This window comes from Nannospalax galili, unplaced genomic scaffold (genome assembly GCF_000622305.1).
Source record: "Nannospalax galili isolate Female #2095 unplaced genomic scaffold, S.galili_v1.0 scaffold105, whole genome shotgun sequence".
Classification (NCBI taxonomy): domain Eukaryota; kingdom Metazoa; phylum Chordata; class Mammalia; order Rodentia; family Spalacidae; genus Nannospalax; species Nannospalax galili.
In genome coordinates, this window is record NW_008354502.1 from 1 (window position 1) to 14,163 (window position 14,163).

A 14,163-nucleotide genomic window follows, 5' to 3' on the forward strand; every position below is an offset into this window, starting at 1 on the left:
TAGTATCTCTATTTGGCTTCTTGTATCTTTCTAAAGAGACTTTGTAATAAAATGGTATGTGTAAGCAGTGCTTCTTGGAGTTCTGTGAGCCACTGTAGCAAACTAATGAAACAGGAGGAAGAGGTCTTGGGTATCACAATGTCTGCCATCAATTAAAAAGTTCTGGAGGCCCCAGATTTACAACTGGCCCTGAAATTAGGAAGTCTTGGGGACTAAACTTACAACCTGTGGGGTCTGGTGCTACCTCAAGACAATATTAGAACTGTATGAAGTTATAGCAAACCCTACTGGTATCTGCTGCAGAAGTAATTGCTTGTTTACTGACAGGAAAAATATACATATCTACATTATCAGTTAAAATACAAAGACAGTGAGAATGCACCCTAAAGAGTTTCTTCTATGTCTTGTATACAAGAAACTCACCTTAAAATAACAGATTGAAATAAATCAACAGAAAAGACACAATGAAAAGTCAGTTTAGCTACATTAATGTTGGGAAGTTCAAGTATACATCAGAGCAAGGAAAATCATCAAAGATAAAAAGGGGTATAACATGGGGCTGGAGAGATGGCTCAGCGGTTAACACTGGTTGTTCTGGCAGAAGACCTGGGTTTGAATCCCAGCACCCACATGGCAGCTAACAACTGTCCGTAACTCCAGTTCCAGGGGATCCGACAGCCTCTTCTGTCCTCTGCGGGCATTGCACGACATGGGTGTGCTTTACATGCAGGCAATACATGCATACACATAAAATAAAAATAATAATAAAAAGGGGTATAACATACTGATTCCCTAAGAAAGGCATAGAGTCCTTTTCAGTCAAAATACACAAGACAAAAAAAAATGATAAAACTTGGGTCTGGAGAGATGGCGAGGTGGTTAAGGGCACTAGCTGCTCTTGCAGAGGACCCAGATTCTATTCTGAGCACCCACATGGAGGCTAACAATCATCCATAACTCCAGCTCCAGGGGATCCAACACCCTCTTCCGAACTCCGCGGGCACTACATGACATGGGTGTACTTATATACATTCAGGCAATACACTCATACACATAAATAATTTTTTTAAAAAAAATGACAGAACTACATGGGACTGGAGAGATAGTTCAGCAGTTAAGAGCACTGGCTGTTCTTGTAGAAGACCCAGGTTCAAACCCCAGCACCCACATGGCAGCTGACAACTGTCCATAACTCCAGTTCCAGGAGATCTGACACCCTCTTCTGTCCTCCAAGGGCAATGCATGACATGGGTGCATGTACACACATGCAGGCAATACACGCACACACAGAAAAATAATATATAAAATACATATATTTTTAAAAAATGATAGAACTACAAACAACTATATGAATGTAGAATAGTTGGAGACTTCAACAGCTCGCCATCAGCTACGCATAGATCTAGAAAGCAAAACACCACAAGGAACTGACAAACCCAACAGCTCCAGCAACTAACTGCATATGTTTGGCATCCATAGCCTGCTCTATTCAACATCAGAACAATACATAATCTCCTGAAACAGACCACATTCTGGGCCATAAAACACAAATTTAGAAGTATAGAAAGCATGCAGTATCTGTTCTTGGACCACAACAGAATTAAAGTAGAAATAGCTAACAGAAAAAAGCTAGAAAATATAAAAATACTTTGAAATTAAACAACACACTTCTAAATAACATACAAATCAAAGATAATATCTCATGAGAAATTAAAATTTTTTATTTGTTTTTATTGAATTTTTGTGTATTTCATACAGAACATCTCAAACAATCTTGATCTACCTTTATATCCCTGTCTTCACTGGCACCTTCCCATAGCTCCCCTGAACTGGAGCCCATATTCTCTGTCATCCCTGTTAAGGCCCACTGTGTTGTCAGTGTCCCCAGCTGGTCTCCAGTGCAAGTCCATCCACTGAGGTCTAGTCAGCCTATCTAGAGTCCCTTGTTTTAAGAAGATCAGCTCTTCTTCACCTAGCAGCAACCAGTTGCCAATATTTCTCCAGATAAGACTGGGGTCTGTTGTTCATTTTCCCAGTTCTATGCTGGGTTTTTGTCTGCCTGAGTTTGCATGGGACTTGTGTATGCTGACACCACTGCCATAGAATCATATGAGAAATGAAAACACAGCTTAGTAAATTTTGTAACACAATGATAGTAGTGCTTATGTATAGCACTGAATGGATATATTAAGGAAGATTTAATAATCTAGACATCCACTTTAGGACACAAGCACACATAAAAAGAAGAGCAAATTAAATCCAAAAATGAGAAAAAGAAAAGATGAAAATTAGAACAGAAATCATTGAAACTAAAAATAGAAGATCAATTAAAAAACCCATTCATGGAACCAAAAGCAGGTTCTTTAAAAAGATCATCAAATCAACAAACCCCTACATAAGGCTAACCACACTGATGGGACTGCAAACTGGTATAGCCACTATGGAAATCAGTGTAGAAAATTCTCAAAAAGCTAAAAGTATATCTATTATATGACCCAGCTAAACCACTCTTGGCATATACACAAAGGACTGATATAACAGAGATACTTGCTCGACTATGTTCACTATTGCTCTTTTCACAATAGCAAGGAAATGGAAACAACCTGTGCTGGACAGCTTTGGTTGCCAACTTGACACACCTGGGAATAGGGAGCCACAACTGGGCAATTTGCCTGTGGGCATGTAGGTGAGGCATTTTCTTGATTGTTGAGTGATGTGGGAGGGCCTAGCCCACTGTGGGTGGTACTACCCCTGAGCAGGTGGTCCTGTATTATATAAGAAAGCAGCCTGAGCAGAGGCTAAAGGAGCAAGCCACTAAGCAGCGTTCCTCAGTGATCTGTGCTTCAATTCCCGTCTGCAGTTTCCTGCCCTGAGTTCCTGCCCTGGCTTCCCTCAAGCATGAACTGTGGACAAGACATGTAAGCCAAATAACACAGGAATGGAAGGGGACTTTCTCAATTCGACTTGCTAAGTATTATCTGAAAAAGAAGCATCATACTTACTGGTACAAAACTGAAACCTTTCCCACTAAAATCAGAAACAAAGCATTCTCACAACTGCTACCAATAATATAGTGAGAGCCCAAGCTAATGCCCCTAGATAGTAAAAGGTAATAAAAGGTATTTATATGGAGAAGAAATAAAACTGTCTTTATTCACAAATGACATGATCATATTAGGTAGAAATCCAAAAGAATCAACAGCAGTAAAATAGTCTCCTAGAACTAATAACTGATTATAGCAAGCAAGCTTCAGACACAGGGTTAATGTGTATAAAGTCAGTTGTTTTTCTACGTACCAATGAAATTCAAAATTTAAATATAACATTTACATTAGCATCCCCCAAAGTGAAATATTTAGGAACAAATCTAATAAAATATGTTATTTGAGGTCAATTACAAAATTCTGATGAAAGTAATCAAAGAACTACAATAATGACATTCCAAGTTCATGAACAGAAGACAATATTCTTAAGATGTCAGTTCTTTCCAACATATCTACACATTCTATATAACCCAGTAAAAATTCCATCAAGCTATTTTGTGGGTTTCAGCAAACTCATTTTATGTGGAGAAACAAAAGATGTGGAAGAGCTGATACAATACTGAAGGAGGCAAGTTGGAGGACTGAAACCACCTGACGGTAAGATGCCCTCTAAGGCTATAGACACCAAGATGTAATACTGGTGAAAAGACAAGCAGATGAATGGAATGGAAGATAAAGCCACAGAAATATGCAAATGATCATCACACTGGCAATACAATGAGGAAAGAGAGTCTTTTCAACAAATGCTGCAGGAATTAGATATTCACATGTGCTTTTTAAAAAAGAATTGAGACACAGATCTTACATTCCTTCACAAAAATTAACTCAAAATGGATCACAGGCCTAAATAGAAAAAGGCAAAATTCTAAAACTTCTAGAAGATCACAGGAGAACATTTACATGACTTTGGCTTTGGTGATAGCTTACATACAACACTGAAATCATGATCTATGAAAGAAATAATAAGCTGGACTTCGCTAAATTATTTAATTTTTATTTATTATTTATTTAATATTTATTCTGGAGCCTGGTATGGGAGCTCACACCTGTCACCCAGCACTTGAAAGGCTGAGGCAGGAGCTGAGTTCACAGCCAGCAGGAACAACATAGTGAGACCCTGTATCCAAAACAAAACAAAAACAAACACTAAAAAAACAGGTCAGAGACCTTAACTGATATCTTACCAAAGAAGCAACACAGACTAAGTATATGAAAAGATGCTCCACTTCACATGTGATTGTAGCAATATAAATTACAACTGCACAGTGAGTGGAACCCTATGAAGGAGATGCCAGTATAGATGCCCCTCCATTTAAAATAGGGCTGCATCACAGTAAACCCATTATGTATTGAAAGTACCTTATGTTCTGCCTAGTCTATTGGGCATCATAGCTTAATCAAACAGTGCACTACATAGAACTAGCTCTTCACTCTAGTAACTGAGGCTCACTGGAAAGTGCAGCTGCCCAGCATCATAAAAGCATATCCAAGTGCGTACTGCCAGCCTAGGAAAAGACCCAAACTCAAGATATGGTCTGAACTGAATGTGCCATTATAATGTAGAAAAATCACAAGTCAAATCATCACAAGTCAGGAGCCATCGGTAACACTGAGAAGACAACATACAAGTAGATATCCACTGACAAGTATTCTTTCTTCTTTTACAGCTACACTTTCTTCTTTCATCATCTGCTTATACAGACTCTAGAACATCTAATCTCTACCATACAAGGGAGCACTTCATTTGTGCTCCCCTTACTAGTTCTGTTAATAGTTTTACGACTACTAACCTAGTCTTTCTGAGTATATATCAGCATTCCCTATTCAAAAGCAGTCAATTTAAAGGGGGGGGGCAGATAAAACTCCACCCAACAAAAACATGTAAGCAGAATTTCACTTTCCAAAGATGCCCTGATTTTCCAAATCATCATGCCCAAACGGCATTACTTGGTGCTGAAAAATATTACTTAGTGCTAAAAATGTGGTAAGAACCGCATTAACAAAAACATCATTAAATGGCTCTTTCACACACAGAGGCAATGATTTGGGGCTCTATTTCAAATGACTTGGGCTATTACAATATCCTCTGACACCCTAATAGGCCAGCATTAACAAACTACCACTGGAAATAAAATTCTATCTAAGCCCCAAATAACCACAACAGCAATAATAGTAAGACTAACAGCTAACATTCTCTAAATTTGAACTATGTCTCAGATAGTACTACAAATACCTTAGAAGACTCCATTCATTCAATCCTTATAAAAATTTTAGAACATCAGCATTACATTTTAAAGGTATAGAAAATAAGGCAAGTTAAGGAACTTGCTTGAGATTACAAAGCAAGGAAGCAAAAAATTCAAATCTATGAAGCCTGGCCTTGAGACTAAACTATTATTCTTTGCCAAAAGAACAATAAATGGTATCTCTTAGTGAACTGAGATTCTTAAAATTTTTACTACCAGAAAAGTAATTCTCTAAAACTAGCAAATTTAACTATTTCTTGCTGAATAAAGAAATATATCACATTTTATTTCTTTAATATTTACATACAAATGTTCATTAATGAAAAATCTTAACAATAAAAAAATTTGTATTTAAAAGCTCCCATGTAATGCATGTATTTACCTGGCAAAAACTTCAAAGTCTGCAGCATCTGTCTTTCCTGAGAGAAATCCACCATCAAATGAGTCATGTTATCACTGACCTTTGGTTTCAAAGAAAGGCGAAAGGCTGAAGCCATTGTGACTCTGTGGTAAACACAAACACACTTTTAAAAATAAACGAATGGGGAGTCACACATATTCTATAATTTATAAAATTAAAAGATAAAAATTGCTTCACTTAGTGACTGCAGAAGTTTTAACACAAATAAAAATTTGCTTTTTCTTTTGGAAACTGAAAAAAAGAAACCTGAAAATTGCCTTTTAAAGACATTTAAGGTAACTTAGCAACTCCATTAGGTTTTATAAAATTTCATATATATATATATATATATGTCACTTCCAAGGTCTTATGAGGGCAATAGCCATCTAAAACTATAAGAGAGGTAGCTATCTCTATTATCCAACATATAGTTTATTCCAGGTAAGGTGTGTTCTCACAGGAAGTACAGATGGAGAACCAGGAGGTTGTTGCTTCAACTTTACCAGACCCAACATTCATCTGAGCCTCTGTATACTCAATCTTACTGACTTCCTGTTGCCACTCTCCTTTGCATACACAAATAATGATCTGTATATACAACATTTCAAACAATCTCCCAGTGACATCTAGACCATGTACCCTCAGCATGGGTAGAAGCAGAAGGCCTAATACTGTACTCTTCAATACTTGCTAAAGATAGATCATAGATGAGAAAAGACAGAACTAAAATCACCAATAGTGAGTTCCATACTGCCAATCCATCACTCTAACCTATCCACATCAGCTATATGGAAGGGTAGGATCAGAAGCAGCCCTGTGAAACTAAGTGTTATAGAAATAAGAAGAGTTCAGTAAACAGAGAAATGTGAAGTAAAGCATAAAGTAAAAATCAAGTCAAATCAAACGTTACTTTTTCACATATTGGGGAAAGAATTTAATCTCAAATTTCATTTTTTCATATTACAGTAAATTTCCCCAAGTATCATAAAGTCAGTCCCATAATATCCTTGGTCAAAGAAAAATACAGAAGGACTATTCATGAATATTCATGAATGTTCTCTTCCTAGCACAGATTTGAGAGAGGATACAAATAGAGCTATAGGGAAAAGGGAACATGAGGCCTAGTCTATTGGATCTGCCACCAACTGATCATAAAAGATGTCAAACTTGCTGTCAAAGATAGCAAGCTATTGCTGTGTTCAGTGATTTAGTTTTAAAACTGAATAACCACTGATTTGGTAACAATCAGCAAATAGTAATTTACTCTTTCAAGAAGAAAGTGCTATATTGAAATACAGTTTATTGGAAAGTCAACTCATTATGCGGTATATTCTACATATACTACATTAAAGTGTTGGTTCTCAAACAATGAAATTCTAATTATACCAATACAAATTTAGGAACAAAGGCTAACTTTTGTATGTATTGTTCTTTACAGTCCCAGGTATCTTTTGATTTCAAGACTTCCTTAAGAAGTACATTTATATGAGGAACTTTCATAAATGCTCACTGAGTCAGTGAATGGGTGTGAGCTTGCTTGTTTTTTTCTAAACCTAATAAGCTAATTGCTTAAGGAGAAATGTTGAGAAAAAACTCAAAAGTACTTTAGAGAATTTACAATCATAAACCTGTAAAATTTAGTAAAACTTGACTTAATCAACCATGAACACAAAGAATATCCCCCTAAAAGTGCATTAGAAAGATTATCAAAATCTAAAAAAAAAAGACTAATTTCTAGCCAAAATGAAATTCTAAAAACTTACATGAATCAATTCAGAGGTACAACAATAAAATCTTTCAAAAAACTGAAATTTTACTTTAAAACTGAATATATATACTTAGACAAATGGGCCTCGAAGTCCAAACTAAAAATCTAAAATTGCTAAGTTGTTCTCAAACCTCCTGTTAGGTATGTTTTAATTCACTTTGACTTTTTTAGATTTCTTACAGCAGCAGCTGAATTAAAATAACATTTTCTCCTAGTTTTACTCCTGACAAGAGTTATTGTCTACAAAACATATAAATACATTTAATCTCTTCAAACTACAAACTAATTTAATTCTCTCCTTCCTGACTCTTTTCTTCCAGAACCAGTAATTCCCACTATCTACCTCAACCCATCACTGTCCAGTATTACTAAGTACTCAGAAATGTATATCTGTTGTCAGGAGTAAGTATGGGAGTTGGGGAAGCACAAAACCAGAAAATCTTGAAACGAAAGAGAGATGTGACAGGGTCTCTCATAAGATTTCTGGAAGCCCAAAATCTGGGTAGGAAATAACTTATAAAACAGAAAACAGGAGAACGTGATGGATGCTAGCTAATCAAGAATAACCTAGCCTGGGTGCAAAACGGATTTCTTCTGGCAAGTTTCAGTAGACACAACCCAAATCCTCCTTATCAAAACAAAACAAGAACCTGCTCTATCATCTACTCCTTACATGTTTTTTTTCACCTTCAACTTCTTATGACCTCACTGGGCATGGTGGCATGAACCCATAGTCCCACATGCAACTATAGTCCTAGTTACTCTAGAGTTGAGACAGGAGGACTGGGCAACATAATGAGAACATCACTTCAAACAAAACAATAGAAAACCCTCTAGTGATCTTCTTCTATACTCAACACTGATAAGAATGAGCCACACCATTAGCCAGTTCATGTTATAAAATCTACAAAAATACAAAAATTAATATTTGTACTAAGAACACTTGGACAACTATATAAATCTAGGTCCTAGTCAAATAACCATGAAAAAAACCCAAAAGAAATTTTCTGCCAAAATTAACAAAAGACACTGGTTTTCACACGATCCATACGAATATTTTTATGAATTACTTATGAAGAATAAATTAATCTAGACTTGACAGTAATGCTTGAAGAGCGGTATCTGTCAGAGAATCTCAGGATCCTCAGATAAGAACCTTAAATTAGAACCATACTACAGTCAATGTTCAGTGACCAGTGGGGCAAATCAGCTCTTCCCTCAGCTAACATGATCCAAATGCTACCAGTCACTCCTTTAACACTCAGATGAACTCATTCCAGCAAGTACTAAATGCTTTTATTTCCCGTCTCTACCAATGAGAAACACAAAAAATATTTAATCACTTTCTTGATTCTTTTCTTCCCACAGAATATGAACGAGAGTGGTGGCATTAGAGAGAGAAAGAGATGGCACCAGGAACAGGCCAGTAAGAATACAGAGGTGTTAGACAGGACAGCAGCAATGTAGAAGAGTCTCAGTTCCCAAAACTACCTAAGACACTGGACTTCTCTGAAAAGGCCCACTCACATTTAAGAACAGCAGCAAAAAAATGCACTCCAGGAAGATACATTTTTAATTCTTCAAAACAGTTCCACCTTCATTAGTATAACTAATTAAGAACTAGTCTATAACTACAGCTAACTATATTATTACACCAGAAATGAAATTCTCCTAGAAATACATAATCGCCCATAACTATTCTCTTAAATATGAGTTTTGAAGTCTGCTGGTTATTTTTAAGACACACAAAGAATTTTTTCTTTTTTGTATTTAGCTATTATGTACTGCTATTTTAACCAACAAAATTGCAATAAAAAATTGCTTCTGAATTTCATTTCTGACTTCAACATTGACACTTAAATAAAAATGTAGGTTTTATACCATACCTATCCTTGATCTGTCTGGCAGCCTTGGAGCCAATCAGGGAGAAGAGAAAGAAGGTAGTTAGTGCTTTTCATGCAAGTTCAATGGCAGTGACATGCAAGAAAAGTTAGGATATAAACCCTGCAACAGATTAGTTCATATCACCAAAAATATAAATTACAGGAAATTTGTATGGTTCATATAAGCTTGCATAATGTGATGTTAGGACTACAGTAGAAAATCCCAACCCCCACATTAATCACTTCAAAGAGAGGAAAACTTAATATTTCAAGCTAATTCTGATGAGTATAATTGTATTTTCTTACCTTAAGATATCAAAACACACCTGCACTTTTATTTGGTCTCACATTCTTCAACTAGAACATTCTCTTTCATGGAACACATTTCTAGATGTCCTGGTGGTTTCATGGACATGAGAGCTTCCTGCTAAGTACAAAACTAGGCTGCAGTTCTAGAATGCTCAACTCCACAGAATGAGATAGATCAGAGAGCAGAAACTCAGACAAGGAAAGATCAGAAAGTATTTCTTACAAATGTCTTTCCTGGGGTAATTTCACAGAAGCTATCAGCTAAAACCTATTGTACATATCTTTTTGGCTCTTTTTTGGGAAAATGCAAATACAAGTTTAGGAAATGTTCAAAGCTATTGTTTGACACTTTCAGTCACAGAAAAAAATGGAAGCACACAAAGCTGTTGCCCCTTTACATATGAATGCAATGTAATACTCTCAAAAGAAGATTCTGTTCCACACTAACGAGTATAATTAATACAGATGACAGAGGAAACGGGCTGCTTTGCTAGCACAATGCCTGGTACAGGTAATAGTAATTCTTAAGCAGCTAAGTGCTTCTGTGGCCTTTCTCCTTAAACCCTAAATTGTTTCAGCCCTAAATTGTTTCTACTTGCTAAAGGTCATTTTTACATCCAACTTCAACTATTTTGGCCTGAAACAAAAACACTCAAGATTTAAGAGATCAGCACATTATATACCCCTAGCATTACCAGTAACCAGCTCTGTAGCTTAGCATATTAATTTTATTTCTTTACTAAGAAACTTTTTTATTAAATTTTTTGCCAATTTCATACAATATATTCTGATCATATTTAGACCTCCTTCCTTATCTGCACCTCTGCTTAATACCGGCTACCAATTTCATATACTCCCTTATATATATTAAGGACTACCAAGTCAAATTTGTGTTCCCAAATGTTCTTTGGTGTGCATCCATTGGCTGGAGTCTGGTTAACCTATCCAGTGTCACACCCTTAAAGGAAACCAACTCTTCCTCTCCTAGTAGTTATCAGTTGCCAATAGTTCTTCGGCTAGGGTTGGGACTTTTTCCCCACTTCCACACTGGTATTTTGTATGGCTTGAGCTTGTGTGGGTCTTGTGTATGCTACTACCACTGCTGTGAAATATGAGACCTAGGAACCTATGGCTAGGCGGTCACAGGCCATAGAGGAGAGTCTACTACTATTATTCCACTAAATAGACATTGTATTAAACCGATTCCTAATGACTTTACCCACAGATTAATGTATCCCTCAACTCTTACCAGGGACTTGAATTCTTCATGTTTCTTTACAAATCCTTTCTAAGGTCCACATACTACAGAAAACAATGTAATTCTGTGCCATCTCTATGCACCTTAAAACAGGAACCTAATTTGACATCATTCCTTTTGCAAGGAGTGTTAAGTTCATTAATTATATTGGCATTAAGAATTATCATGGTGGCTAGAATTGAAAAAATTAACATAGGTGTTAGGGAAGGGAAGGGGCTCTTCCTTGCACTTGCCGTTTCTCTGTGTAGGAAATGCCGTTAGCATCACTCCCTTGGCCTCTTTATTCCTTCATTTCTTTTTAGTTTTGTTTTTTTTGCAACAGTTTCCCTATAGCCCCAGCTGGTCTCGCTACCACTTTTTATTTTATTTTTGTTTTATGTGTATTTGTGTATTGCCTGCACATATGTAAGTGCACCCATGTCATACAATGTCCACAGAGATCAGAAGAGGGTGTTGGATTCCCTAGAACTGGAATTACAAAGTTGTTGGCTGCCATGTGGGTGCTGGGAATCAAACTCAGGTCCTCTGCAAGAGCAGCCTGTGCTCTTAACTGCTGAGCCATCTCTCCAGCCCCTGGCCTTCCTATGTAGACCATGCTGGTCTCAATCCTCAGAGATCCCCCTGACTCTGCATCCAGAGTGCTGGGATTAAAACTATGTGTCACCATACCGGGCCCTATGCCTTCATTTCTTAGGTAAGTGATATGATTTATCTAATCACAGTTTGAAAGAGAGACTAGGAATAAGTATCTCAGTACCTTCACACTTTTCCTGGCAGTTTGCTTTTCCACAGAGAATGCATGGTGTGTGTATATTTCTCTCTGAGCTGTTAAGTTCACTGAAACTGACCTCCTACCTACCCCCAGGGACCTGAAAAAGCCCATGCTGACCAGACCTGGGTAGGTAAATTAATTCTGGGATTTAAAATTAAGAACCTTACCCAACAAGATAACCCATGTTCTCCAATATTATAACAGTACTTGGCCTCTTTTCAGTTTTACTGTTTTATATTTCCTAATAGGTTTTGAACTTAGTTATAAGAATCCTACTTTCCAGTTTCTCTCACAAAACCTACTGATAGGAAAATATTGCTGATTTTGTTTTGTGTCTAGCATTACTCAGTAGGTGCCATTTTCATGTATGCACATGCACACGAGGCTCTCATGCCGTCATTTCGCATACTATGGTGTTTGTGAAAAAAACAGAAGAGGAAGTGATGAGAAATCAGATAATCCAAGAGAAACTTCTGTCTTAGGTATTTATATACAATATACCCACTGAAAATTCTATGATTCCTCTAATTTAGATTCAAATTTTATTTTATGTATACCTGTAAACACAGAAGAAATCCCCAAGAGGGCATTCTCAAACCCTAAAGTTATTTCTCTAAAATGACCTAACTTCAAGAATGTTTTAAAATAGAGAACTATTTTTTTTCTAGAAATTCTCCCAAAGTAGAAAGCCATCCAAAAAAGATACACTTTACCATATAGCTTGATTCCTCTATGTTCTGATTCCAAGAATGAAAATTTTGTAAATTTACATCTGAAACACTGATTGACCCTAAGATCTACACTACTCTGTTTACTAATTTCACTCAGGGAATTCTGCATATGCCTGGGTGAGGGCTTGGACTTACTTTGGGTTATGGGACTGCATGTTACTGGAAAGCCTCCAAGGAGTGTGAGTCATAGCACTGTGCTCCGCAGCATTATTCAGATCTCCTGAACCGATCCTGCAGGTTTGGTTAGAGATGGCCGGTCCCTCATTCTTTCTTCCCTTTATCAGTTCTTTTTTTTTTTTTTTTTTTTTTTTTTTTTTTTTTTTATAAAAAAAAAAAAAAAAGAGGACGATAAATCTTTCACTTTGTTTTTTTGAGACAGTGTTTCATATAGTGTAGGCTGGCCTCAAACTCTGGCCTCAGCTTCCCAAACAGGGGGATTACAAGCCCAAACCAACAAACTTCTTGGTTTTTGTTTTTTTTTAAACTCTCTATATAGACCAGGCTGGCCTTGAACTCAGAGATAACTGCTAGCCTCTGCCTCTGCCCCGTGGGTACTGGGATTAAAGGCAAGTGCCACCACACCCAGCAACCTCTGTTGTTTTTTAAATTAGTAATTACAATCTTCTAATTGATCAGTTATAAGAACCTGGCACCTGAGACTAACGTTCATTCAATAAAACTACGATGACTATCAAGAGTTATTTTAAGTAATTATTCATAATTACCATTAAGCGCAAACCAGCTAAACTAGATCTTGACCTAATCTTGCTTTTAATCTACAATAAAAAGACACAGAAACAATTTTCTTCTGTGACTATGAAGTATTTTGAAGATTAAACACCTTATTGTTTCCATACTTTAAAAAAACAGAGGCTGGGGATACTGCTCAGTTGGCAAAGTGCTTGTCTGGCATGTACACAATCCTAAATCAGAGCTCAAGAACCACATAAACTGGGTATGGGGGTACATCCCTGTAATCCCAACTCTCAGGTGATGGATGCAAGAGGATCAAGCATTTAAGGTCATCCTCAGCTATATAGTGAGTTCAAGGTCAGCCTAGAATACATAAGACTGTCTCAAAAAAACCAAACAAACAAAAAAAAAACCAAAAAAAAAAACAAGAACAAAAACAGACTTTTTAAATTCTTTCCTGGTAATTTAAAAAGTAGTCCTCTTAATGACTAGAATCAATGAATGTCAGGTTATCTGGCAGTGTTCAGAAACATCACAGTAATGGTGGATTTCCTGACTCGTTTGTAGTTGTCAATGTGAAACTACTGTCAAGCCAGTATGATTGCATTTGTACATTATGCATACAGGTCATAGGTAACATGGGCATATTTCCCCCCATATTTCCTTATGTCACAAGGCCCAAGTCATTCAAATTCACTTAATTAACTATGCCTTTGTGAACTATAGTCAAAATTATATGCAGTGGGGATGGGTGATTCTTTTTCACATCAAATATTGGAAAGTGTAAGGTGGTTTTCAATTCAGGATGTTGTACTATGTGGTCTTCTTGAAATGCAAGCCCATCCTCCTCTGCGCCTCCTTTATTCTCTCTCCGGTTCAAACGTTTACTTTACTACTTCTGTTTCTCCTGGGATGGACTCTGGACAGTTGGACTTCCCATTTTCTCACCTTCTCACTGCACTTGTACGAGTTCATGCTGCAATGTACTCTCGCTCCCATCTGTCTATCCAGCAGGGGCACTGCTCCGTGTGGAGCCTCCGCCTCCTTTTGTTTGGTATT

At 36.9% G+C, this 14,163-nt stretch overlaps 1 protein-coding gene across 1 annotated transcript in view; it reads right to left on the reverse strand.

Moving 5' to 3' along the window:
• Positions 1 to 5,619: 5,619 nt before the first annotated feature.
• The window catches only part of LOC103748931 (FSD1-like protein), a 50,767-nt gene continuing 42,223 nt past the window's right edge, over positions 5,620 to 14,163 (reverse strand). The window contains exons 6-7 of the mRNA XM_029555298.1: positions 9,345 to 9,367; positions 5,620 to 5,794 (exon numbers count right to left, since the gene is read on the reverse strand). Of these exons, the coding sequence (XP_029411158.1) occupies positions 5,620 to 5,794; positions 9,345 to 9,367 (198 nt within the window). The remainder of the gene's footprint in view (positions 5,795 to 9,344; positions 9,368 to 14,163) is intronic.